This window comes from Protopterus annectens, chromosome 3.part0, assembly GCF_019279795.1.
Source record: "Protopterus annectens isolate FY-2018-M chromosome 3.part0, PAN1.0, whole genome shotgun sequence".
Classification (NCBI taxonomy): domain Eukaryota; kingdom Metazoa; phylum Chordata; order Ceratodontiformes; family Protopteridae; genus Protopterus; species Protopterus annectens.
Window position 1 is genome coordinate 1962917954 of NC_056731.1, and position 27207 is coordinate 1962945160.

The 27207-nt window shown below is 43.1% G+C and overlaps 1 protein-coding gene across 5 annotated transcripts in view; it reads right to left on the reverse strand.

The window, feature by feature from the left end:
- NKTR (natural killer cell triggering receptor) overlaps positions 1-27207 on the reverse strand; it is a 1518686-nt gene that overhangs the window by 1010245 nt on the left and 481234 nt on the right. For 4 of the 5 annotated variants that reach the window (XM_044066053.1, XM_044066052.1, XM_044066051.1 and 1 more), the window contains one exon: positions 7131-7218. In XM_044066053.1, coding sequence (XP_043921988.1) covers positions 7131-7218 — 88 coding nt within the window. Of the gene's footprint in view, positions 1-7130; positions 7219-7385; positions 7407-27207 lie in introns of all 5 variants that reach the window. The other variant, XM_044066054.1, reaches the window with a different exon arrangement.

The following is a 27207-nucleotide window of genomic DNA, read 5'->3' on the forward strand; positions in this document are numbered from 1 at the left end:
AACATTGCCCTTTGCTGTAAAGAAAGCTAAGTCAAGCATTTCTTGTATGTCTTTTGAAGTTCAAATTATTTAATGACTGTCTTTAATAGGTTCATAGGTTGATACTAGGCTATCTGCCCTAGGGCATTTATAAGCCTAGCCAGAGTGTGTTTGGCTTTCACCACCCTTTTAGATTAGTTGACTGTGCCTCTGTATAGTAGGTCACAGAAGGTAGCCCTTTTAAGGTTAGTTTACTGTACCTCTGTCAAGCAGGGACACAGAAGAGATCCCAGGGGTAAACTTACGATCTCCCATCCACTCGTCAAGATTTCTCTTGAAGAGGGTCAGTGAGGGGCTCTGCCTAACATGGATTGGGATTTTGTTCCAGAGTGAGGGGAGCCTCTGGGATATGAATCTGTCCCTCCAGCATGTCCTATTTATTTCTGGGCTGAGGTTCAAGTCCCTGGAGCATGTAGCTCTAAGGGATTTGGATTTACTGAGGTGAAACATGTCCATTAATTCTGGGTTGGACATGGCTTTATACGTCAGACACAGATCGCCTCTGAGTAAGTGGTACGCAACTGAGTAGAGCTGGAGCTTCTTTAGCCGAGCTGCATAGGGCATCTGTTTGAGCCCCTTGATCCTCTTGGTGAGGTACTTTTGGGGTCTTTCCAGTTGCTGCAGGTGTCGGGTAAGGTACATTCCAAATGGGGCACTGTATTCAATTATGGGCCTGATAAGTGATGAGTAGAAGGGCACAATGACCTCTCTTGATCTAGATGTGAATCTTTTCATGATAAGGTGGGCTATATAGAAGGTCTTTCTAACCACTTTGGCAACGTGATTGTCAAAGGAGAGATTGCTATCTACTTGGGTCCCCAAGTACCTAATTACTTCTTCCGTACTTAATGGATTACCACCTATGTGGTAATTTATGGACACTTTGTTTTTCTCAAAGGGGATGACTATGCACTTTTTGGCATTTAGCTTTAGGCCATGGCTCTGGCACCAGTTATCCGTCTCTGTGAGACCCTTTTAAAGGATGCTTGTCTCAGCCAGAGTGTCGATTACTGCACCCAGTTTGCAGTCATCTGCGAACTTGGTCAGCCATAGTCCACCCGTGTTAGCCTGTACCTCTGAGAAATATATACCGAACAAGAGAGGTCCCAGGACTGAGCCTTGTGGGATGCCACTTGTAACTGGTTTAGAGTCTGACATGGCACCTGCTATTCTGACCATGTGGGTTCTATCCCTGAGCCAGTTTGCAACCCATCTTGTGACATAGGGGTTGATATTTAAGCTGGTGAGCTTACTTATGATGCCCGAGTGGGGTATTGTGTCGAAGGCTTTTGCGAGATCCAGGTAGGCTGTGTGGACTACCTTCCCTTCATCTATGGCTTTGGTAACTGTTTCAAAGAAGTCTACCAGGTTCAAGAGGCAAGATCTGCCCTTAACAAAGCCGAATTGGGTAGGAACCAGTGTCTGGAGGTTCCCAATGTCTTTGTTTATGATTTTCATGATGATACGCTCCATAGCTTTGCAGACCAGGCTAGTCAGGCTTATAGGGCGATAGTTTTCGGGGTCTGTTTACAATTCGGCTCTGGCCGGGCTAGATGAAGGCTTCCTGCCTATTGTTTTAACTTAAGGAATAATTACTAGAATTTACATATGGAATGTCTTTTATTGATGTAGTTTCCTGCAGCTGCAAGATAACAAAAGAATGTAGTATCTGTCAGCCTGAGAACATCAGGAAAGTGTAAAAATGATGTGATGTTTATCAGAACTGCAATAGCAATTTAAACAGAGAGAATCAGATGGCATTAAGCATTTTTGTCTTGATCATCCAACTCACAGCACTGCCTGTTGTCTTATGTAAGTTATCTTAGACTTGTGTTTTCTTTTAGAAATAGCTAGAAACTAGATCGATTAGACTAAATGTTTTTCTGTAATGTCAGAACTGTACTACTGCATTATTTTAAGTATTTCTGTGTGATCTCTGAACTTTTGACTAGCACTGTGTAGTAGGAAGCATTGTCTTGTGGTTTTAATTATTTATTATTAAATATTTTAAAACGTTTTAACTGTGACTGGCTTGTGTAGAGATAAGTTAAGCTCTAGAGTACATTGCATATTTACAGAGTTTACTGTCCAAGTCACTCTAAATAAGCCTTGACTGATTAGTCACACTTACCAATTGGATAATAATATTGCACAGTAATAACTGGACGCCCTTTTAAGGGCCTCTGAGTAGCTGATATTAGCTGAGTGGTGGCAAGTGGTACTACCGTATAGTCTGGGTAAGAGGGACACATCTGGAGAACCTGTGCCAGCCTTCCCCAGGAGTGTCTGTGTGATTATATAAGCATCTCAAAGTGTGTGTGTCAGCGACACGAAGCACTGGTTGGACAGAGAGGGTGCTGGAGATTTTAGCTTGCCCAGCTGGCTGAGGTCTGGACTCTATAGCTGTGCCAGTGGGGAGTCTTACTGGAGCCCTGGAGAGCAAGGGAGCGACCAGCCCCGGACTGACTGTGATCTCTGTGTGCTCTTAAGGGAAATTGCACTTTACTGTGTGTATTTGTTATCCTTTCCTCATATATGGGACGCCCTCTCTGGTGTTAGTGGTGAGGATTGAGGCTCCTTGACTGCTGTACCAGGGCACGGTAGTACCAGCTGCCACCACCCACTAATAATTATCAGCTACTCAAAGGCCCTTAAAAGGGTGTCCAATTATTACTGTGCAATATTATTATCCAATTGGTAAGTGTGATTAATCAGTCAAGGCTTATTTGGAGTGACTTGGACTGTAAACTCTATATGCAATGTACTCTAGAGCTCAACTTATCTCTACACAAACCAGCCACAGTTAAAAGGTTTTAAAATATTTAATAATAATTAAAACCACTACACATTGCTAGTCAAAAGTTCAGAGATCACACAGAAATACTTAAAATAATTCAGTAGTACAGTTCTGACATCACAGAAAAATAATTGGTCTAATCTTTCTAGTTTCTAGCCATTTCTAAAAGAAAACACAAGTCTAAGATAACTTACATAAGACAACAGGCAGTGCTGTGAATTGGATGATCAAGACAAAAATGCTGATTCTCTCTGTTTAAACTGATATTGCAGTTCTGATAAACATTACATCATTTTTTACACTTTCCTGGTGTTCCCAGGCTGACAGATACTACATTATCTTGCAGCTGCAGGAAACTACATCAATAAAAGACATTCCACATGTAAACTCTAGTAATTATTCCTTAAGTTAAAACAATAGGCAGGAAGCCTTGATCTAGCCTGACCAGAGCCAAATTGTAAACATTAAAGACAGTCATGAAATAATTTGAACTTCAAAGGACATACAAGAAATGCTTGACTTGGCGTTCTTTACAGCAAAGGGCAAAGTTGCTACATTGTTTTAAGTTCAACATTTCACAGCATATTCTTGCATTTAAGAAAACAAGCTTGTAATTCAACATTCATATTTACAAATGACAGAATTATGTATAAAATCCTATCTGGCTAGGCTGGCAGCCTTCACAGTAATCATGCCCCTATAAACTGCCATCATTTCCTTCAGGCTGATGTGACTTTGAAAAAAAAAAATTTTCCCACCTGCCTTGTACATGAAGACTGCCTGAGTGGGTGATCTGAGGCATCTGAGGTCATTATTTGTTTCCCTAACCAGTATTGGAAAGGAACTTTGTTCTGGAGGAAAGCTTTTTTCTCTCCACTATAACAGTTATACTTTCAGGCAGCAGAGAAGCTTTATAATGCAATTTAGAGGGTGTCTGTACTGACACTACACATTCATCAAGAAACATTTTGTCATCCTTACGTGAAGCTTTTCTATGAGAAACACAAGAATGGAGGAAGCCACGTAACTGAGAGCTCTCAGGACTTCTCTGGCCAATACCACCTGCTGCTAAGGCTAGTGTTCTTACATACTGCGTTAGAAAAACATTATTATCCTGGGAAGAAAGGCCCTCTATTTTTCTGTGTCTGGCATGGCTCCTAAAAACATCAGTCTGTTTGTGGGCAAGAGGTTGGATTTCTTTAAGTTTTGAAAGAATCTCAGGATTAAAAAGTAGGTCATGGTGAGATGAAAAGAAGCTTCCGGCTCCTTCACGGAATTAGCTTGGATCAGACGATCGATTAGATATGGATAGATATGCATGTCTTTGGTCTTGCAAAAAACATCAACTGGAGCCAGACATTTTGTAAACACTCTGGGAGAAGTAGATAAGCCAAAGGGCAATGCACAGAAATGAAAGTGGTTTCCCACATGCCCTGAAGCATTGACACCTCCTGTGTTCTTTTGCTATGGGTATGTGGAGGTACACATCTTTTAAATCCAAGTTAACCATGAAAGCCTTGGGGGAAAAGCATGGTCAGGAGCTTTTCCACCGTAAGCATCACTAAGAACTTGTTTAACCTCGAAAGGGATAGAACTGGTTCCCAACTTCTTCTTTTCTTTCCACAAAGATGAGTTTTGAGTAGTACCTTGTTCCCTTTTTTTTTTTTTTTTTTTTGAGGGTCTGGTTTTATGAAGCCCTGTCCCTGAAGGAGTTTCACTTGGGTCTGAGTCTCCTTGAAATGCACTTTGGGAACAGAAAGGATACCTGCAAGCCTTGTAAGGGAAGCAAACTTCAGATTGTATCATGTCCTTATGAGATCAAAGGCCCAAATGTCCTAGGTAAGGTTTTGCCACTTGTTTAGGAAGAGAGGAAGCTTGTCTGCAAAGTGACATCAGACCCACCCAACATCCAAACTGCTTTGGCTTGAGGGGATGTAGAAGGGGCTGACAGAAGGGTGGACTCAAGAAGGGTCTCACCGGAGGTCTCAGCCAAACACACTATCCATTAGGAGGAGAAATTACAAACACATTTCTCTCCCTTAGACAATGACAAGCCTAGATGGACTATCCAACAATGGCAGGCTAACATCTGTGTCTTTCGATACTTCTTTTTGTGAGGAAACTGACTCCACAGTGCACTTGGACCACTGACTGCCTCTCTTTCTTTAAGATGTTCAAGTGACTCTGCCTTACATTTAATAGTTCTTGAATTAAAGTCAGTACAGTGGGGACAGTTGGGGATGTCGTGCTCCATGCCCAGGCAGAAAAAATACAAAGTGCTGAAGTCCTAGTGAGGAATTTGTTTCCTACACTCTAAGCAAAACATCAGTCTCACTCCACTGACATTTAACAAAAATATAGGCAATGTTGTATGTCTTTCAGCGTTTCCCGGTTAGGGGTCACCACAGCAGAACTCCGGTCCGCTAATGATTGGCAGTAGATTTTCACAAATGCCGAGGTGCCAGCTCGACGTCCAACCTTCATAGAAAGCATGCCCATTTACAAGACATGAAAAAACACTTTCCCCAACAGGGAACTTAGCTTTAAGTACTCTATCTCTGGCTTTTGACCAACTGACGATGAAGGATGCAGCAGGCTCCAATGGCAATAAAAAACTGAGAAAATGGCACCAGATGATGATCCTTATCCCAAACATCCTGATGTCAGAGGGGAAGCCATCAGCCGGGCCAGGAGAAGAGGAGTAAATCTCTGGTACTCAGATCAGCTACAGGGTTCCACAGCAGGAAATCTGCAACAGTGAAATACTGTCAATATCTACCAGGTATGCTGACTGATCCCTTTTTTAATTTTGCTTATAGCAAAAGTTATCCTAACTGTTGTTATATAAGAAAAGTCTCCCCATGTCTCTATACTACTCAACAAATTTATTAGCTGATTTTGACATGTAGACAATTTTTTTACACAAGAGCATTCACTGCCTCATTTGCTGGCGTGATATCTTAATTTCCAGATAAATTAAGAGTCAAATTCTCTTATGCAATTAAAAGTGCCTTAATAATGCTGACAGAACACTGAGTTCACAGATAGAGCTGGAAGAACTAGTTAGACAAAATAATATCCATATTTTATTTAATCTATGTTTGTTGGTATGAACATGGTAATTTTAGAAAATTAACAGTATGTATTTTTTTCTGTTGTATGTCTTATCAGTTTTGTGATTCCACTAAAGGGTTAGAACTGTGCAGTAATAAAACTTAGTTTTCACATGTAGATAATTTATAGAATCAACACAACGTTCTGTTACACACAATGACTACAAATACACAAAAGGGGTATTAAAGGGCACTATTAATCATTAGAAAATATGCTGATTTTGCAAAGTGCAACAAATGTGCCAACTAGTTACTGTAAAACAAGTTGGAAAAGAAATGCATGCCCCAAATGCCAAGAGCATGAACAATTCTCATCCTATACAACTTGTTATTGAAAAAAACAAACTAGACACTACCTTACAATAAAAAGTGCCCATCTTGACAGCTGTGTCCAGCTCAATTCAAGAGTCTCCCAACAGTTCACCCCTTTCTCACATTCTGCAGTATTAATAGCCAGCTCTGGTAGTGCACAAGAATAAAGCTATGACTATGGCTCGGGTGACCCAAGTTGTATTAACAGCTCACGCACTTAAAATCAGCAGGGAGTATATGTGTGCCCATATTGTTAGGGGAGTACAGAATTAGCCAAGTATTGTGCCAATCCTTTGAAGGAAATAGCTTGTCACAATGTGAAGGTAGTGTTGGTGCACCAAGCCATTGAATTGCTGTAGTCTTCACTAAGCAAATGCACTGGAATGTACTCTTCTGTGAGAGGAAGGCATAGTTGCCCCTGGAGTGGTGTGGGTCCGCACATCCCCCCCTCCCAATGGAGGGACTAATACAGAAACATCCTTGTAGTCAGAATGCTGATGAGGACCCACAGGCAACTCTTACTGCTGCCTGAATCATGGATGCTCCAGAACTCTCACCATATTGGATCTGGAAGGGGGGAAAGCATTTAGAAAAAAAAAATCAGTGGCATCAATATGCAGTGTAGGTATACACTTCATAAGGAGTGCATTCCCAGTCTATGTGCTGATACTGTATTAACTGCAACTGCAGCAAGAAGAGAAAAAAAAAGAACTTTGCAAGACAAAGAAATGTAGAACTGACACTGTCAACTGTATATTAACATGTTTCATCTTTGCTTTTATTTACAGAAGTCACTGCACAATCAATAATTAGCTTAAAAACTGGCACCCATTAGTGATCATATCTGAAAAGGAAGGGGATCTACTTACATGAAAAACTGAGAGCCATTAGTATCCTTTCCCCGGTTTGCCATTGACAAAAGGAATGCTCTGTCATGTTTAAGCACAAAGTTTTCATCTGTTGAAAGAAAAGAAGGGATGTAAACAATGTTAGCTCTTGGGTTCAGGGTACTTGCAATGAAAAAGTGACCTAACTATATCATGTTAATGGTACAGCAGGTTTTAAATGTTTACAATGATCACTAAAAACATACAACAGAAAAGAAAACCTCTCATAAAACTCACCTGCTCACCTTTTAAAATAAACTTTGGGGAAGGAAAAAAAAAGAACAGAAGATGACTAAATGAAAAACCTTTCAGACAACAACCAATTTTATCTATAACCAGTAAAAGGCAAAACTAAAACACCAAGTTGTCACAATAATCATCAGTGGATAAATTAATGCTGACCTCTCCCATCACTTCAGCTTCTAAAATAAGTCTTTCTACAGTTCAACATATCAAGCTATGTATTACAATGGAACTAAATGTTTCCACACACCTTCTTAATGTCAGGGTCAATCAGAAACACATTCCTGGGGCTAAATAATGCTGATTTGCAAATGCTGTGCAAGTCTGACTAACTGACACCTGTACATGAACAGAAACAAGAAAAGTACAGTTGTGCAAGTACACTTAACAAAAACAGTAGATGTTCAAACAGACCACTGTTGCAGCAGCATATAACTATACAAGACAACTGCTAAAGCCTATTTAGCAACAGAAGAGAAAGACAAGAGTCCAGCAGCACATGGGAACTGATCTAACAAATCCTGCTCTGGCCCAAGAAAAAGTCTCTCTCTTTTAATGTTTTGTCTCTAGAATGGATCTAGAATCCACCACTGTCCAAAATGCCTAAATAGTAACCATGGTTTTGGTGAGTTTTAGTCTTCTAAGGAAGATATTTACCATGGTGGGAGTAAACTAAATGAATGGAATAGAATTGGATAACATCTTGGGAAAAGTCTTTTTAACTCCAATTGCACATTTTTGTTTCTATCAAAAGAAATTAAGAGATGGTCTGAAGCAATAAAATCTTTTATTCTGTCCACCTAGTATGAGTTGTCTGTGACATCTAGAGTATGGCAGGTTCTCACTTAATCTGTTTTTATGTTCAGGAGAACACAGGGTGATGAACATACTGATTTAAGGCAAATTCTGTAGCCGCTTTTGGCATAAAAGAAGGATTAGTTCTTAAAATTACTCCGACTCTATGAAAAATTAGGGAAGGCTGGTTCACTAAAGCTAGCAACTCAGATACTTGTCTACACGATGTCAGAGCAGTGAATAAAACAGTTTTCCATGTCAAGAATTTCAAACCAACCTGATGACCTGGCTTAAAGTTCTGGTAAAGTGAGTTTTTCTAAAAGAAACTTGAGATCCCAGTGAGGACCCACCTGCTTCCTTGGTGGCCAGATGTGAAAAAACCCTTTCAAAACTTGTTTAGCTTGGAGTAAAGAACAAAGTGAGGATATAAAAATAGACATCCAGAATGACCGAAAGGTGAATTTCGGACAAAAAGGTGAAATTTCTATAGAAAAGTAAGAAAGGCCTGACTTGAAAAATTCACACAGATAATGGAAAACGAGAGGGTCTTCTCCCTAATTTGGGTCTTGGTCCTTCATCTAGCACCAAGAAAATCTGTTCCACTCGGTAAATAGGATTTTCCTCTAGCTTCTTTTAAAATCTGCTGCACATCATCAGAAAGAGGTGCCTTAACATGATTTGAAGTCTCTCATCCAAGCATTCAGATATAGATTCTGAAGGTTAGGACGAATCAGTGATCCATTGTCCTGTGTGAATATATCCATTCTGTCTGTGGCAAATACACTTGGCCATTTTCATCTTTCAATCTTGTCTGGGCCAAAAGGGAGTTACAAAGACCATTTATGGAGAGTCCTTCGGGATCTTTAAAAGAACTCTGGTTACCAGAGGAAAGGGGGTGAAAGCATAAAGGAACATTTCCATCCATGTGAAGGAAAAGATATCTGTCTTCCAGGCCTTTCTACAAAGTGTCCTTGAGCAGAATTTTCTCCACTGTCTGTTGTGAATGGAGGCAAACATACAGCGGATATAAAAAGTGTATACACCCCTGTTAAAATGCCAGGTTTTTGTGATATAAAAAAAGAGACCACAATAAATCATTTCAAAACTTTTCCCTCCTTTAATGTGACCTATAACCTGTACAATTCAATTGAAAAACAAATCTGTTAGAGGAAAAATATAAAAAATAAAAAATGTACAATAAGCTGGTTGCATAAGTGTGCACACTCTTAAACTAATACTTTGTTGAAGCACCTTTTGATTTAACTACAGCACTCAGTCTTCTTCGGTAGGAGTCTACTAGCATGGCACATCTTGACTTGACAATATTTGCCCTCTTCCTTGCAAAAACACTCCAAATCTGTCAGATTGGGAGGGCATCTCTTATGCACAGCGCTCTTCAGGTCACCCCACAGATTTTCTATTGGATTTAGGTCTGGGCTCTGGCTAAGCCATTCCAAAACTTTAAATTTTCTTCTGGTGAAGTCATTCTTTTGTTGATATGGATGTATGCTTGGGGTCATTGTCATGTTGAAAGCTGAAATTCCTCTTCATCTTCAGCTTTCTAGCGATGCCTGAAGGTTTTGGACGAAAAGTGACTGGTATTTGAAACTGTTCTTAATTCCCTCCACCTTGACTAAAGCTCCAGTTCCAGCTGAAGAAAAGCAACCCCAAAGCATGATACTGCCACAACTATGCTTCACCGTGGGGATGGTTGTTCTTTTGGTGACGTGAAATGTTGTTTTTGTACCAAATCTACCTTTTGGAATTGTGGCCAAAAAGTTCAATCTTGGTCTTATCAAACCATAACACATTTTCCCACTTGCTTTTGGGAGACTTGATGTATTGTTTTTCAGATTTCACCTCGCCTGGATGCTTTTGTGTGTAAGAAAAGGCTTCCACATTGCAAACCTATCTCACAGTCCAGACATATGGAGAATATGGGAGATTGCTGTCACATGTAGTACACAACCATTACTTGCCATAAATTCCTACAGCTCTTTCCGTGTTGCTGTAGTTATCATGGCAGCTTTCCTGACCAGTTTTAATCTTGTCTTTTCATCAATTTTGGAGGGGCGTCCAGTTCTTTGCAACTTCACTGCTGTCCCACATTTTGTCCATTTTTTGATGACCGTCTTTACTGTGTTCCATGGTATATCCAAAGCTGTGGAAATTTTTTTGTACCCTTCTCCTGACTGATAACTTTCAACAATGAGATCCCATTGATGCTTTGTAAGCTCTCTGTGAACCATGGCTTTTGCTGTAGCAGGCAACTGAGTAAATGTCAGGAAAATCCTACTAGGACATCTGAACTTTATTTGGGGTTAATCAGAGTCTCTCTAATTGATGGCAAGTGTATACCCAAGAAGACTGAACGCTGTAATTAAATTAAGGTGCTCCAACAAAGGATTAGTTTAAGGGTGTGCACACTTACGCAAACCAGTTTATTGTATGTTTTTTATATTTTTCCCCTAACATATTTGTTTTTCAACTGAATTGTCTAGGTTATAGGTCACATTAAAGGTGGGAAAAGTTTTGAAATGATTTATTGTGGTCTCATTTTTTATATCACAAAAACCTGGCATTTTAACAGGGGTGTGTACACTTTTTACATCCACTGTACTGACGTGATAAGAGAGACCACCACCTCATTTTACATTATCTGTGTGAATTTATCAAAACAGATCTAATGGGGAACTTTCAACAGATGGATAATTTCCTGGAAGATCCCAGGAAGTAACTTCCATTCATGGGGTCTGTCCTGGATCTGCTCAGCTTACCTGCCATAACAATCAGCTCTGAAGTGAAAGAAGAAGCCAAATTGCAAGCTCTCAGGCTATCATGGCTGGTCTGCACAGGGACAGGACTCGGTTCAACTTCATTTGTTTATATATCACATTACAGAAATATTGTAATGGATTACTTGAAGTATTTGCCCATAAATGATTCAAGGTCTTTACTGAATTTATCATGGCCATTATTTCTTTGATATTTATGTGCATCTTTCTTGAAATGATGGCCCCATACACCCTGTACCATTGACTCCCTTGGATACAGCTCCCCACACAATGTCTGAAGCAATCCTGGTTACAGACTGAGAAGGGGATGGAGGGGAGATTGGGAGATAAGGATTCAGTAAAACTTGGTCTGCCCACTATAACGGTTCTTTTCTGATAAAGGGATAGAAAAAAGGGAGCTGGTGCTGCAGACTTGAGAAACCAATGTAGTTTGCTTGTGTGCAATATAGCTAGAGGAATCACCAGGATTGTGGAAGTCATGTGTGCCAGAATCCTGAGATATTCTCTCATAGTAGTCACTGACTGTAGATAAAACTGTGGCAACTGGATGCAATCAAAATAGTCTTTTCTAGAGGAAGACAAGCCACCACTAAGAATGTATCTAGCAGACAACACAGAAATATGATTCTATGAGAAGGAATAAGAGGTGACTTCAAGCTTTAGATGAAAACAGGTTTTGAAACAGATTTCTGACAAACAGAAGAAAATCCTGACAATTTTGAAATGAGTAGAGGCAATTGTCTAAATATGGTAAAACATGAATGCCTCGAAGACTGCAAAAAGTAGTTACTAGTGTTAGACATTTTGTGAATAACCTTAAGAGTTGTGAAAAGAGCAAAGGTTAAAGAAAAGAACTGAAAATACGAAACAGAAAGCCTTGGAAAGCATCTGAAGTTTCTCTTGTCCCATGCCAACTTTTAGGCCCACAGCCACCAAAAATGTCACTGAATTTCACACTGACCCAAATGCTCTCCAGGAGGGACTGACACAGATAAACAACTGGTATCAGAACAATGGACTAAAACTAAATGCCAAGAAATGCATAATAGTTTCCTTTGGGAAGTCATCCATCCCTGGTAACTATCATATTGACAACACACCCCTTAGAGGTGACCCAGTAAGTCAGGTACTTAGGGACACACACAGACAGTAATCTAGCCTTTGACCACCACGTGTTTACAGTGGTGAGGAAATCATTCTGTTGCGCAACTTATAAACAAAGGTACGGCATCCAAGTCTGAGGAAGTCACTGTTCCGCTGTATTTGGCATTTGTCAGACCCATCATTGAGTACAATGCTGCCTTTGGTATGTACCGAACCACACACATCCAGCAACTGGAACGTCCACAGAGGTTCCTCACTAAAAGAAAAGTAAAACGTCCAATGCAGATCGCCTCAAGGCCCTATCCCTGTATTCTGTCTCCTACAGGCTTTTGAGGGGAGATCTATGCCCGTCATACATGGCATTGTCAGACCCCACTCTGATGGACCTCCTGCATATCCACAAAACAAACAGCACCAGAATTACCCATTTTAAAGACTTAACCCTTGCCTGTGATATAAATAGGACCTGCTGGAGAGATGGGTATGCATCCCAGAGACGACCCCGTCTATAGAACAGGCTTCCTACCTATGTGAAGCAGAGTTCCTCCTTAACCTAATTCAAGTGCAGCTTGGACAACTGGATGGGAAACCGGAAATTCATTCCTGGTTTGACACCTATGTCTCTAATGGACACAGGCAACCTGTAAATGGTTCATCTCTCAGGCCCATGCTTACACTTATCAAGGGTATTTGGGATGCGTGGCTAGGCTTAAAACGGCCCTTGTGGTCGTTAGCCTAGTAAACACATATGAACCTATGAAACATAGAGAAGGAATCAAAAGAAAAACAGATTGAAAGGTGAGTATTTTGAATTTTGGAACTTTTATGTAAAGGTTTATGAAAGAAAAGTCCAGTTAAACAAACCTTTATGCTCTCTCCTTTACAGACTCTAGGAAAGTTATTGCATAAAACCCGTTTCTTTTTTTGATAATCTGAAATAGACTATATTACTCCCTGAAATAACATAAGAAGTTGAGTCTGCTTCAGTTGGTCAACTGGATTACTGTCGTAACCGACATGGTTAAGACCACAAGATCAACAATTTTGACTGAGATTGTGGTGCAATGTGCCCTTTTCCCCACTGCAGTGTAATCTCAAAGTTGGTCTATATATAATTAGGGTGTGTGAAGGGTGCAGGGAAGATCTCACCGCAGAAAAATACATTGTTTTGTTTGCAGGTTTTATCTGGGTTTGTTCAAGTTGATCAATGAACTAAACTGCGTTTCAACCATGTTGGTTTTGACAATATAGCTCCTCAAACAACTGAACTAGATACAGGAAATTATGGAAGGGAAGAGATGGTCTGACTTTCTAGGTATGGAGGAATCTCAAGATTGGGAGGAAAGGAGTCTCATTACCACCTCCATCCATTCTGGATAATTTCCAGCATCAAGGACTCAGGAGTCCACTGTGATCTGACTCCAGAGGGGAATAGACAGAGAAAAAAACTGTAAGGTTTAAAGGATGGTCAGGGTGGGGAAAAGAAGGGAGCTGGAAGAGAAAGAGATTCAGGCATTTTTCTTAGACGAGCCTTGAGAATGGGTAGAACAGTCTTTTTTTCTTTCAACTGTGTTAACGACAGTTTCCCACATTTTTTCTTAGATTGTTTTTACAAGGTCTTCTGCAGAAGTATCCAGAACTAGAAGGGTAACCCCCCCCCCCATGTTATTCTCAGAAAGAGGACACCGGAAAATTTGTTTGACTCCTTGGACGAATTTTCCCCCTCATCAAATCTTTTAAAACTTCAGCTGAAGAAGCAGAAAACAGCACTTGCTTGTCCCATAGAGCAATAAGAAATTCATGACTCAACATCCTCAGGCAGATTTCGGGATCCAAGCTATGTATATCTACACCTAACTGACCCAGCTGCAGCAGCTTGGAACACTGCACCAGCAGCAGCATCGTATAAACTTAAAAAAAAAATGATTAGTGACTTATGCTGCAGAAGAAATCATGCTGAGAAGGAAGGATTAAATGCCCAAAGAGAGTAAATCCACAAGTGTGGTATTCGTGTCATCAAAGGATGCCAGCAGGTATTTTTCATGTGAGCCTGACAGCTGACTACCCTGAAAGTAAAGGTAGAGGAGTACAAACTTTCTTCCCATAGCTACAGAAAGCCCTTCCATCTTTGTCATAAGATGCAGAATTACAAGCAGTAAAAAACTTAGAACTAGAATTCTAGGCTAAGTTAATCATAGAAGGACCAGTCACAGGGGTTGTGAAAAAGCAACTTGTGGGACTGTGGCATTTCATAAAGTCATTTGCGCTTTTTTTTTTTTTTTTTTTTTTTGGGGGGGGGGGCAAGAAACTGACTTATAAGGGATAGTACATGCGACATTTAAGTCATTCTCCACCGTGCCCATTACTGAAGATATGGCCAAAGGCTTAAGGGGTCTTAAACTGCAAAACCTCATAACATTTTCTTTGAGTCTCAGAAATCTTTCTTCCCACTGGGAGAGGTCCTTAATTCATAGGTTCATATGCAAGTACTACGCTAGCTGCCACTGTGGCCATTTTACACCTAGCCAATTTCTTTTTTAAAGGTGAAAATCAAACCCTGCACTTTGTGACTGTGAGGTAAACACCTTAACCATTATATACTAACCCCCAGCCCTATGGCTGTCTGAAAATACCATTTCTCCTACTTAAGAACGTGAACAAATATGTTCTTCAGGCTCTGACTTTAGACTCAGGAGAAGACACCTAGGAAGCATAGTCCGGACCAGTTTCCACAATGTCATAATGGGAATCATTATCAGGAGGAGGGGAGACCTCTCTGTTTTTAGATGGGAAGAAGCAGGAGAAGCATTCTACGGCCCAGGTGACCCAAGTTGAATTAGCAGTTCAGGCACTCAACAGACTTTTAGCAAAAGAGTATCACTCCTCTTTAGACTCTCTTGAAGATGGAGATGAGGAGGAAGAGGCGGACTACATTTTTGACTTAACTGTACTGGATTACACTGACTACAACATTTGAGCCTGGTACCTCTTCCCCACTATCTCTGGAGGGATGTCTGACCCTTCGGATATCAAGCGTGGTTCTCCCTTGTCAGTGGTAGAAGTATGCATGGATCTAGAAGACACGCAAAACTCCCGCACCTTGACAGCAACCCTAGAAGCAGTTCCAGAGAGGACTGGAGAGAGAGAGAGAGAGAGACAGACAGAGAGAGAGAGAGACAGGGGAAAGGACAATCCAAGGACTCTGACAGAGCCACAGTGGAGTTGTCCATCAAAGACCAGGGGAGAGAGGGTGAAGAAGAAGCCGGTTCAGGCACCTCTCTAACAGCATTTCTTTGTCAGAAGCCAAAAGGGGAATGTACAGTTGTGTACACTTACCATAAATGTAGATGTTCGAGTGTATTCACTGTTGCAGTCATCACATTTGGGGTTATCCCTGCCAGGGTAGCCCTCGGCTGGCCTGAATATCAGAGGCTTAGTATTTCTGCGTCAGTTGCTGTCGCTTCAGGACTGACATCAGGTCATCAGTATTATAAAAGTAAGGCAGCCGACGCCATTACATCAGTTTTCGTGCCCTGTCAGGAGCCCCCAGGTGGGAGCCAGGTTATGGTGGAGGAACCCCACCAATAGAAAGTAAATACCAAAATGTCCCTTGTAAAGAGAGAGAAAGAAGAGGGAAGGAAACCAGGACTGCAACAGTGAATACACTCGAACATTTACATTTATGGTAAGTGTACACAACTGTACTATGTTCTTCGTGTTTCACTGTTGCAGTCATCACATTTGGGTTGATCTCCAAAGCTGAAGAAAAGTGTGGAGGCAGTCAAAGAGACCAGGAGCTGGCTAGGATGCCCTGCAAGACTGCATTGGCAAAGCCTGCCCTGGATTTGGAGAAGATAGGCAGGTGGTAATTCTTGGTGAAAGTGTGAACAGCTGTCCAGGTGGCAACTTCCAGGATGTCCCTGGTGGGGACTGCTCTGAGGAAAGCTGCAGAGGTGAAGGCTGGTGAGTCCTGACCCCCTTAGGGGGAGGTTTTCTGTGTTGCTTGTAACAGAAATGGATGCAGTGTGCTATCCATTTCATAGGTTCATACTAGGCTATCTGCCCTAGGGCATTTATAAGCCTAGCCAGAGTGTGTTTGGCTTTCGCCACCCATTTTAAATGAATTTTGCTATGCCCTTTTTCGAGGTTAGTATACTGTGCCTCTGTCTAACAGTGACAAACAAGTGATACCCGGGGTAAACCTACTACCTCCCATCCACTCATCAAGCTTCCTCTTGAAGAGAGTCAATGAGAGACTCTGCCTAACCTGGACTGGGATTTTATTCCAGAGTGAAGGGAGCCTCTGGGTTATGAATCTGTCCCTACAGCATGTCCTATTTATTTCGGTGCTGAGGTTCAAGTCTCTCGAGCGCGTAGCTCGATGGGATTTGGATTTTCTGAGGTGCAGCTTAATTCCGGGTTGGACATGGCTTTATACGTCAGGCACAGACCGCCTCTGAGCAGGTGGTATGCCACTGAATAGAGCTGGAGTTTCTTTAACTGGGCAGCATATGGCATCTGTTTGAGCCCTTTGATCCTCTTGGTGAGGTACTTTTGGGGTCTTTCCAGTTGCTGCAGGTGTCTGGTAAGGTACATCCCAAAAGGGGCATTATATTCAATTATGGGCCTGATGAGGGATGAGTAAAGAGGCACGATGACCTGCCCTGATCTAGATGTGAATCCCTTCATGATTAGGTGGGCCATATAAAATGTTTTTCTAACCACTTTGGCCACGTGGTTGTCAAATGAGAGATTGCTATCAACTTGGGTCCCCAGGTCCCAAATTACTTCTTCCGTACTTAATGGATTACCACCTATGTGGTAATTTGTGGGCACTTTGTTTTTGCCAAAGGGGATGACTATACACTTTTTGGCGTTTAGCTTGAGGCCATGGCTCTGGCACCAGTTGTCTGTTTCTATGAGGCCCTTTTGTAGGATGCTAGTGTCGGCTGGAGAGTCAATTATGGCACCCAGTTTGCAGTCATCTGCGAACTTGGTCAGCCACAGTCCTTCCGTGTTAGGCTGTACCTCCGAGAAATATATACCGAACAAGAGAGGTCCCAGGACTGAGTTTGGAGTCTGACATGGCTCCAGCAATTCTAACCATGTGGGTTCTGTCCTTGAGCCAGTTTGCAAACCATCTAGTGACATAGGGGTTTATATTTAAGCTGGTGAGCTTATCTATAATGCCTGAGTGGGGTATTGTATCGAAGGCTTTTGCAAGGTCCAGGTAGGCTGTGTGGACCACCTTCCCCTCATCAATGGCCTTGGTGACCGTTTCAAAGAAATCAACCAGGTTTAAGAGGCAGGATCTGCCCTTAACAAAGCCAAACTGGGTAGGATCCAGTGTCTGTAGGTCCCCAATATCTTTATTTATGAGGTCCATGATGATCCTTTCCATAGCTTTGCAGACCAAGATAGTCAGGCTTATGGGGCAATAGTTTCCAGGATCCGTTGAGGCACCACCTTTGTGGAGAGGGACCACTCTTGCTGTACGCCACTCTTTGCGAACATATCCTGTAGTAAGGCTGAGATTGAACAGTAGTTTTATGTTTGGGTTTAGTTCTTCTTGGAGTTCATGTAGGACGCAGCCCAGGACACCGTCTGGTCCCATTAATGCTGTGTTTTTTGCTTTGGAGAAGGCGGCTCTTACCTGAGCATGTGAGATGTCAGGGGGGCAGCACTCTGCTGGGATAGATATTTGCCCTTTTGGTGGGGAAGGGGGGGGGGGGGAAGTTTGCGCTGAACCTGTCAGCTAGGATGTTGGCAATATCTGTGGGTTCGGTGTATTTTTTGTCATTTTGGACTAATTCTGAGCATATCTGGGAATTCCCACCAAGGTTCCTAACATAACTAAAGAAAGCCTTGTGATTATCCTTAGTGTCCTGTGCAACTTTTCTCTCGAAGCTGGCCTTAGACGATTTTATGAGTGCCCGTAGTTTTTTGCTAATACTGATCAGAGATGCCTTCCCTTTTTGGGATTCTGCTCTATCATGTAGTAGCTTCCTCCTTCTATTGTATAGTTTGTTTATGGCTGGGGTCCACCAGACAGGACGCCTAACTTTGGAAGATTGGGTCTTGGTTTTATTTGGGATTGCATGATCCATGCATTCCTGAAGGTGTTCATAGAATGCGTTTATAAAGGATTCTGCGGTCTGGGCCGTATTTTCCACAGACCCGGGGGCTTTGAAGGATTCCGCCTCAGTTTTGAGGAGTGTGAAATTTGCTTTAGAGAAGTTTTTCACTGTGGTTTTCTGGGCAGGGGCTGGGGTCGGGATGTGAATATCTAGTGAGATTAGTTTATGGTCTGATCTTACCAGTGAGGGATACACTTCTGGTCTGGAGCACAGAGTCCCCATGTTGGTGATGATCAGGTCCAGTATGTTTTTCCCTCTTGTGGGAGTGGCAACAAGTTGTTCCATAGCATTTGAGTTTATAAATTCTAGGAACCTTCGGGCTAGGGTGTTGGAGCTAGAGTAATGCTCCCAGTCTATGTTAGGGTAGTTGAAGTCGCCCAATATAATGGTGTTTGGAGAGACCTTCATATTTTCCAGTGTTCTCAGGAAGGCCGAGTGGGGTTCCTGGGTTTGGGAGGGTGGTCTGTAGCAGGCTATAAATGGAAGGCAGTTTTACCCACAGTTAATTGCACATGGATAGTCTCTGATGCTTTGTGCTGTGCCACCAACCTTGAGGTGTGAGCATCTTTGACGAATATTGATACTCACCCTCTTTTTGTGGTTCAGTCCAAGTTTTGGGGCCGAAAAACATGGTATGAGGTATAAACTGGCAGTGCTGGGGTGCTCTCGGGAGCCTTGAACCAGGTTTCTGTTACTGCACAAATATCAATGTTCTCCATGCTAAGGAGAGTTTCGAGTGCGTGCATCTTGAGGTTTAGACTTCTGGCGTTGAGAAGCATTACTCTTAGTTTCTTATCCCTTGTGATACCTATGGAGGTGGGTTTGTCTTTTGAGCCTTGCCTAAAAAAGGCACTATGGGGATGGCAAGAGCCTTTGCCAATATCCGAAAGCCCAGGGGTGACAGGTGCAAGCCGTCCCTAGCGAAGCATCGTGGCTTGTCGAGCATGCCATCCCAGGCAGACAGGCATTGGATCCCCCTTGAATGACACCAATACTTAAGACAATTGTTGAAATTGATCATCTTGTCTTCATATTGTGGCATCATTCTCGGTGAGGGTAAAATGCTACTCAAGGTCAGGGTCATACTGGCCTGGGCTACATGCTCAGAGAGCTCCTCTATGTCTCTTTTCATGTAGTCCAGGGAGGTACGTCTCAGGTCATTCACACCAGCATGGACAATGACTGTGTCATATTTGTACTTGCCTTGGAGTGACCTGAGTGCTTGTGTTATGTGGCAGATCCTAACGCCCGACAGGCAGCTCACCGTGACCTTCTCCTTGTTCAGCCTGGTGAGTGGGATGTCAGTGTGCCTGAGGATAGAGGCACCTATTACAAGTGTATCAGCTGTGGTGTTTAGCCTTAAGGGCTGTGACTGTTCGGCACACTGGCTTTGTGAGCTATGTGTTGCATGTGTTTTGTTTTGGGGTAGCGGTTGCTTGGGTGTCTGCTTTGGAGGTCTCTGCTGCTTAGGCAGATTTTTATTTAGAGCCTCTGAGTATGTTTTTGTGAGTTTATGTATTTGGTTTCCTGTCGTGGTAGGTCTATGTGAGACTGGAATTGTAGTGAGTGTGGTTTCCTTCTCCTCCTGACTGGTTACGCCAGTACTGAGTTGAGAGAGCTTAGCCTCCAGTTTGGCTATATGGTTGCATATCTCACATGTGTTGGAATTTGTTGGGAGGAGGAAAGGGTTGCCTGTGTACATGAGGCAGTTGTAACATTGCCTCAAGATTCCCAGATTCACCAGCTGGACCGGAGAGGAGATTGACAACTGACCTTTGGACATGCTAGAATAGTATTGGGAATTCCTTTATAATTGAAAAAAAGGGCCAATGGGGAACAAAGTACTCAAGGGGAGTTTGTGAGGGTGTAGTGCTTTTAATTTTTTAGTGCTGACTTATATAATTGCTTTAGTGAGCAAGTGCCAGGCTTTAGAGTGGGAATAGGGTGTTTATTATGAGAACTAGATCAGTTCTAAGGGAAAAAGTGAAGAGCAGACTTTGTGGAGCCGAGAATGGTTTAACTTAAGCGGCACTTCCCGATGCTGCGCTATGCGCAAAATCGTGCAAAGCCGCGCTAAAGCGGGTTTTATACAGGGGGACTTGAAAGAGCTGGAAATTGGCCCAAAACGGCCAATAGACTACCAGATTGTTGTGCTGGGAACACTCCTCCAGGGATAGATAGGCTGCTCCAAGCTCCCCACTGCCACTGGTGAACAAAGAAGCCTCCCTTTATCCAAGAAAGGAAATGGGCAACACAGGAACTTTCCAAAAGTCCAGAATACAGCAAAGCCTGTATTTGGACTACTCTAGGTCAGGAAAGATGGGAAACTAGGATAATTTTTTTTTTTGGAAATTGTTTGGAGATGGTTTTGCCCTCTGCCCCTGCCCCTGCAGCAAAGCTAACCAGTAATTTATCAGACTTTCTGAATGATTTAGTCCTCTCTAGATAGAATCGCAGCTGTCTGTGCACATCTGGAGAGTGCAGGATCCTTTCCCCCTTGTTTTGTGGATTAGGGAAAAAAGGTAGACAAATGAATGGATTGGTTGAGAGCCACACTGGACACCATTTTGGGCATGAAGGATGGGTTAGTCCTGAGGGACAGCCTGTCAGCATAGAAGATGATGAAGGGCTCCACAACCATGAGTGCTTGTAGCTCGGAGACTTTTCTGGCTGAAGTGATGGCCAGCAGAAATGCGGTCTTCCAGGAGAGAAATTTTAACTCTACTGAAGATGCTGGTTCAAAGGGGGGGGGCAGGGTGAGCTTTTCCAACACAAAGTTAAGGTCCCACTCTGGGGTAGGTGCTCTTCTGGGTGGCCTCAAGTTGCTAGCCCCTGTTAGGAATTGTTTGATCAGAGGGTGTGAGAAAAGGGGCTGATCAGTATGGAAATGAGCAGAGATAGCAGAGGCATGAATTTTAATAGAGGAAAAGGGGAGACCACTGTGTAGTAGGGTCAGCTAGGTAATCCAGGATGAGAGGTATGGAGGGCTGTGCCGTATCGGCTCCCTTAGCCTGAAAACAGGTGCAGAAACTTTTCCATTTGTCAGCATAAGTCCTTCTAGTGCTAGGGCATCTGGCCTCACATATAACATCTAGAACCTGTTTACTGAGGTTGGCAGATTGATCAGTGGTCAGGAAATAAGCCAGGCTGCCAAACTGAGGGTCCACAAATGGGGCAGTATGAATTCTCCTTCCTCTGGGTCAGGAGGGTTGGGGTCTGAGTGAGATACCATGGTGGCAGTGGGGAGAGGCTGCCCAGCAGTGGGTACCAGTGCTGGTGAGGCCAGTCTGGACCAATAAGTATTGTCCTTGGTTTTTCCTCCCTTATTTTGAGCAGTACGCTGGTGATGAGAGGTAGTGGAGGAAAGGCATAGACCGACAGACTGACCCAGGGGAAGGACAGGGCCATCCACTTTTCAAGCCATGCAGTGATGCTCCCTGGTGCAGAACTTGCTGAGCTGATGGTTGGTGTTGGAGGCAAAGAGGTCGACCTTCGGGGTGCCCCATTTCTGAGTTATTATGTTGAAGGTTCTTTTGTCTAGCTGCCACTCGTGTGGGTCCAGAAGATTTCTGCTTAAGTGGTCTGACAGAGAATTTAGAGAACCTGGCAGGAATTGTGCTAACATGTGAATTTGCATGGTAGAGGCTGTGTGCCAAAGGGTCATGGCCAGCCTGCATAGAGGGTAGGAGTGAGTCCCTCCCTGCTTGTTGATATACTACATCACAGTGGTGTTGCCTGTTTTGATCAGGAGAGAAGGGGCCTGAAAGCTGTCAATGCGTGCTGGACAGCTAACATCTCTTTTTTGTTGATGTGCAGATGGATTTGCTATGGGCTCCATTGGCCCTGTATGCACCTGCCGTCCAGATGTGCACCCCAGACATAGTCTGATTTGTCTGTGGTGAGGATTTGGGTGGCAGGGGGTGGTGAGAAAGGTAGCCCCTTGTTGTGGGAGCATCCTGCTGCCCACCAAAGAAAATCTTTCCTTAGGCTAGGTATCATTGATATCAGAGTTTCCCGGTCTTGACAGTGTTGACACTAAATGCTTTTTAGGTACCACTGAAGTTTCCTCATATGCAGTCTGGCATATGGAATGAGTAGAATGCAAAATGCAATGAACCCCAGAGCTTGCAGGATTTTCCTTGCAGATAACTGGGGTCTGGTGGCTAGTTGAGAGAAGCAGGCTGTCAGGTAAGTTTGCTTTTCTGGTGTAAGGAATGCCATCTGGGATGCTGTGTCTAGGCTTGATCCCAGGAATATAATCCTTTGGGTGGGTACTAGTTTGGATTTCTTTTCATTGACCATGTACCCTAGGGAGGTCAGTAGGGACTTTACAAAGGCCAGGTGCTTGTGCAGCTTTTCCTGTCTGTCTGAATTAGGCAGTCGTCTAAGAATGGGTAAATTTGGATATTCCTTTGTCTGCAAAAGGCAATGGCGGGAGCCAGACATTTTCTGAAAACTCTGGGAGCAGTAGATAAGCCAAAGGGAAGTGCAGAGAACTGAAAGTGCAGAGATCCTGCCGTGAAACGTAGATATTTCCTGCATGATTCCCTGACAATAATGTGGAGGTAGGCCTCTAAGGTCTAGGGTGGCTAGCCAAGCATCTTGGAGAGCATGGGTAGCAGTTGCTGGCGGGTAAGCATTTTGAATTTTGGTATCACCAGGAAGGTGTTTAGAATGGATAGATCAAGGATGGGGAGTGAGGTGCCCCTCTTTTCTGGGTACCACAAAAAGTCTGGAGTAGAAACCTTGGCCTTTCTGTTCTGCAGGAACATGCTCTATTGCCCTCATAGAGAACAGTGAAAGGACTTGCTTTTGCACCTCTGCCCACTGGTTTGCAGGTTGATCTGGGAACCCTTTTGGGGTTGGAAGAGTGTGGAAAGAAAATTTGTATCCTTGGGACACTATGTTGAGGACCCAGTTATCGTTGTTAATGGTGGCCCAGGTGCTTGTGTGGAAGGAGAGTTTTCCTCCAAGGGGCAAGTGAAGGTGGGCAGAGGGAGGGGGTGGGGGAGGAGAGTCATTGTGAGTTCTTACCATGAGGGGGTGGGGCTTAGAACTCCCTGGTTTTGAAGTGGAGGAATTCCACTGTTTTGATCTCTGCATTCCCTGTGGCTGCTGTCTAGGGAGTCTGCTTCCCCAGGGTCTGGACTGAACTGACCTGGTGGGAGCAGGAAAGGACCACTGCTTGGAGGGGCAATGCCTGCTGAACCTGGGTGGCTGGATCTCTAAGACATCCTTAACTATCTGCATAGATTTAGCTTTTTCTTCCATCTTTTTTAAAAAGTACAGTTGAGTACACTTACCATAAATGTAGATGTTCGAGTGTATTCACTGTTGCAGTCATTACATTTGGGGTAATCTGCTGGCAGGTTGCCCTCAGTCGGCCTGATTAACAAAGTCTTGGGTCCTGCATCGGTTGCTGTCCCTTCTTCCATGATGTCAGGTCGTCAGGGGTATAAAACATGCAGCTGACGCCATTTTCATCAGTTTTTCTTGCCCCAGATGTCAGGTGCCCCCCAAATGGGGAGCAATATATATACACACATATATATATATATATATATATATATATATATATATACACACATATATATATATATATATATGCTGGCGGGTGGGTAACCAAGACTGCAAAAGTGAATACACTTGAATATCTACATTTATGGTAAGTGTAGACAACTGTACTATGTTCTTCGTGTTTCATTGTTGCAGTCATTACATCTGGGTAGAATCCCAAAGCTATGGTTGGAAGGATGGAATTATATAGCATTAGGAGCAGCTATAAGGCCCTGCAGGAAAGCAGTGGCAATGCCTGCTCTGGATTTAGAGAAGAGAGGTAAATGGTAATGCTTGGTGAACGTATGAGCGGAGTTCCAGGTAGCAGCTTCTAGAATGTCTCTGGTAGGAACCCCTTTGAGAAAGGCTGCGGAAGTAGATGCAGCCCTGGTAGAATGGGATCTGATACCCTTGGGGACAGGTTTACCATGGTGCATGTAGCAGAAACAAATACAATGGCTTATCCATTTTGAAATAGTCTGCTTTGAAATAGCCTTTTCCCCTGCCCCTGCAGCAAATGCCACCAGTAACTGTTCAGATTTTCTTAGAGATTTTGCCCTGTTTAAGTAGAATCTTAGTTGTCTATGTACATCCCATGAATGCAAAATCCGCTCACCCTTTTTCTGTGGATTTGGGAAAAAGGTTGGCAGATGAATGGTCTGATTAAGAGCCACACTAGATACCACTTTAGGCATAAAGGATGGATTGGTCCTGAGAGCCACCCTGTCCAGGTAAAAGATAATAAAAGGCTCCACTGCCAAGAGAGCCTGTAGTTCTGAAATCCTTCTAGCTGAAGTGACTGCTAAAAGAAAAGCTGTCTTCCAAAGGAGAAATTTTATGTCTGCAGTAGCAGCTGGTTCAAGAGGAGGTAGGGCGAGTTTTTCCAAAACAAAATTGAGGTCCCATGCAGGACTTGGTGCTCTCCTGGGAGGTCTTAAATTTTTGGCCCCTCTGAGGTACTGCTTTAGCAGGGGATGAGAAAAGAGGGGAGGCTCTGTGTTGTAATGAGCTGAAATGGCAGAGACATGGATTTTTATGGAAGAAAAAGATAGGCCCTTGTGAAGCATCTCAGTTAAATATTGCAGAATCTGAGGAATATTGGGCATTGCTGTGCTTATTCCTTGTGTTTGGTTCCAGGCACAGAATATTTTCTATTTATCAGCGTAAGCTTTTCTAGTGCTAGGCCTTCTAGCCTCCAAAATGTCATCCATCACAAGTTTGCTGAGAGATGTAACTGGTGAAATTAGTTGATTAGCCATGCTGCATGATTCAGAGTTTGGAGCTGAGTGTGCAAAATTTGATAGTTCTGCTGAGACAGTAGATAAGGAGTCTGAAGCCGGTACACGGAGGAAGGTATGACATATTGTGTAGGAGCGGGTACCAGTGTTGGCGAGGCCAGTCTGGAGCAATCGGAATAATTTTTGATTTTTCCTGTTTGACTTTTAGTAAGACCTTGGAGGGCAGAGGCAGAGGGGGAAAGGCACAGACTGATAGGTTTTTCCAGCTGAAGGATAGAGCATCCACTTTCCAACCTTTTTTGTGATGAATTCTTGTGCAGAATTTGTCCAACTGATAGTTTTATGGTGAGGCAAAAAGATCTATGTCTGGCCTCCCCCATTTGAGTGTCAACATGCTGAAGATTTGTGGATCCAGTTTCCATTTGTGTGGGTCCATAAGATTTCTGCTTAGTTCGTCTGTCAGGGTATTTTGCTTTCCTGGCAGGAACTGAGCTTGTAGATGTATTTGGTAAGACAAGGCCGTGTTCCACAAGGCCATGGTTAGTCTGCAAAGGGGGTAGGAATGGGTACCCCCCCCCCAGCTTGTTTATGTACCACATGACTGTAGTGTTGTCTGTCTTTATCAGTAGTTGTCCTGGATGAAGATAATCCTTGAAGGCTGTCAGAGCATTCTGTACAGCTAGCATCTCTTTCTGGTTGATATGTAGGTGCATTTGATTTGGGCTCCAATGGCCCTGAATGCATCTCTCTGCCAGATGTGCCCCCCAAGCATAATTTGATGAGTCTGTAATCAGGGTTTGGGTGGCAGGGGGTGGAATGAATGACAGTCCCTTGTTTTGGTGACAGGCCTCTGCCCACCATAGGAACTCTTGCTGCAGGCAAGGAATGATAGGAATAACTGTGTTCAGGCTGTGACAATATTGACTCCATAAGCATTTTAGGTACCACTGAAGTTTCCTCATATGCAGTCTTGCATATGGAATTATTAGAATGCAGGAAGCCATGAACCCCAAGGCCTGCAGAATTTGTCTTGCAGATAGCTGGGTTTTTGTGGCCACTTGTTTGAAGTAAGTCATCAAATGAATTTGTTTTTCTGGCGTGAGGTAAGTCATCTGGGCAGTTGCATTCAAGCTTGCACCCAGGAATGTAATTATTTGAGAGGGTACCAGTTGTGACTTCTTTTCGTTTATGGTGTACCCTAGACAAGTTAGAAGCCTTTTTACAAACGCCAGATGCTTTAGAAGAGTGTCCTTGTTTTCCACCTGAATTAGACAATCGTCCAGGTAAGGATACATTTGACTGTTTCTTTGTCTGCAAAATGCAATTACTGGTGCCAGGCACTTTGTGAAGACCCTGGGTGCAGTAGATAAGCCAAAGGGCAGTGCAGAGAACTGGTAATGCAAATAGTCTGCTTTGAAGCAGAGGTATGTTCTGCAAGATTCCATGATTGGGATATGTAGGTAAGCCTCTTTTAAGTCTAGAGTTACCAAGCAGGCATCCTTGCCTAGCATAGGCAGTAACTGTTGTAGAGTCAGCATCTTGAATTTTGGAATGTCCAGATATGTATTTAGAATGGATAAGTTCAGAACTGGGCACCATGATTTATCTTTTCTGGGTACCAGGAAAAGTCTTGAATAAAAACCTTGTCCCTTTTCCTTTTCTGGTACTGGCTGAATAGCCCTCATATTTATGGGGGACATAACTTGCTCCTGGGCCTCTGCCCACTGATTTGGAGGCAGATCTGGCCATCCGTTTGGGAATGGCAACATGTAGAAATGAAATCTGTATCCCTGTGATACTATATTTAAAACCCACTTGTCCTGGCTAATTAGTTGCCAATTTCGTGCATGAAGTGTCAGTTTTCCCCGCAAAGGGGCTGCCAAAAGAGAAGTGCTTGATGATTGCAGAGGAAAGTCATTGAGACTGTTTACCATAGGAAGGTGCCTTGCTACTTCCAGATTTGGAGGTGGAAGCACGCCATTGTTTTGTTCTGTAAGTTCCTTGTGACTGAAACCTGGAGCCTTTGGAGTGTCTGGGTTTGACCTGAGTGGCTCTTGGTGGGTACTGGAAAGGACCAATTCTTAGTAGGCCAGTGCCTACTGAACCTGGGTGGCTGCACTTGTAGGAAATATTTTACAGCTTGCATAGATTTAGCTTTATCTTCCATCTTTTTCAAAACTTCTTCTGCCTC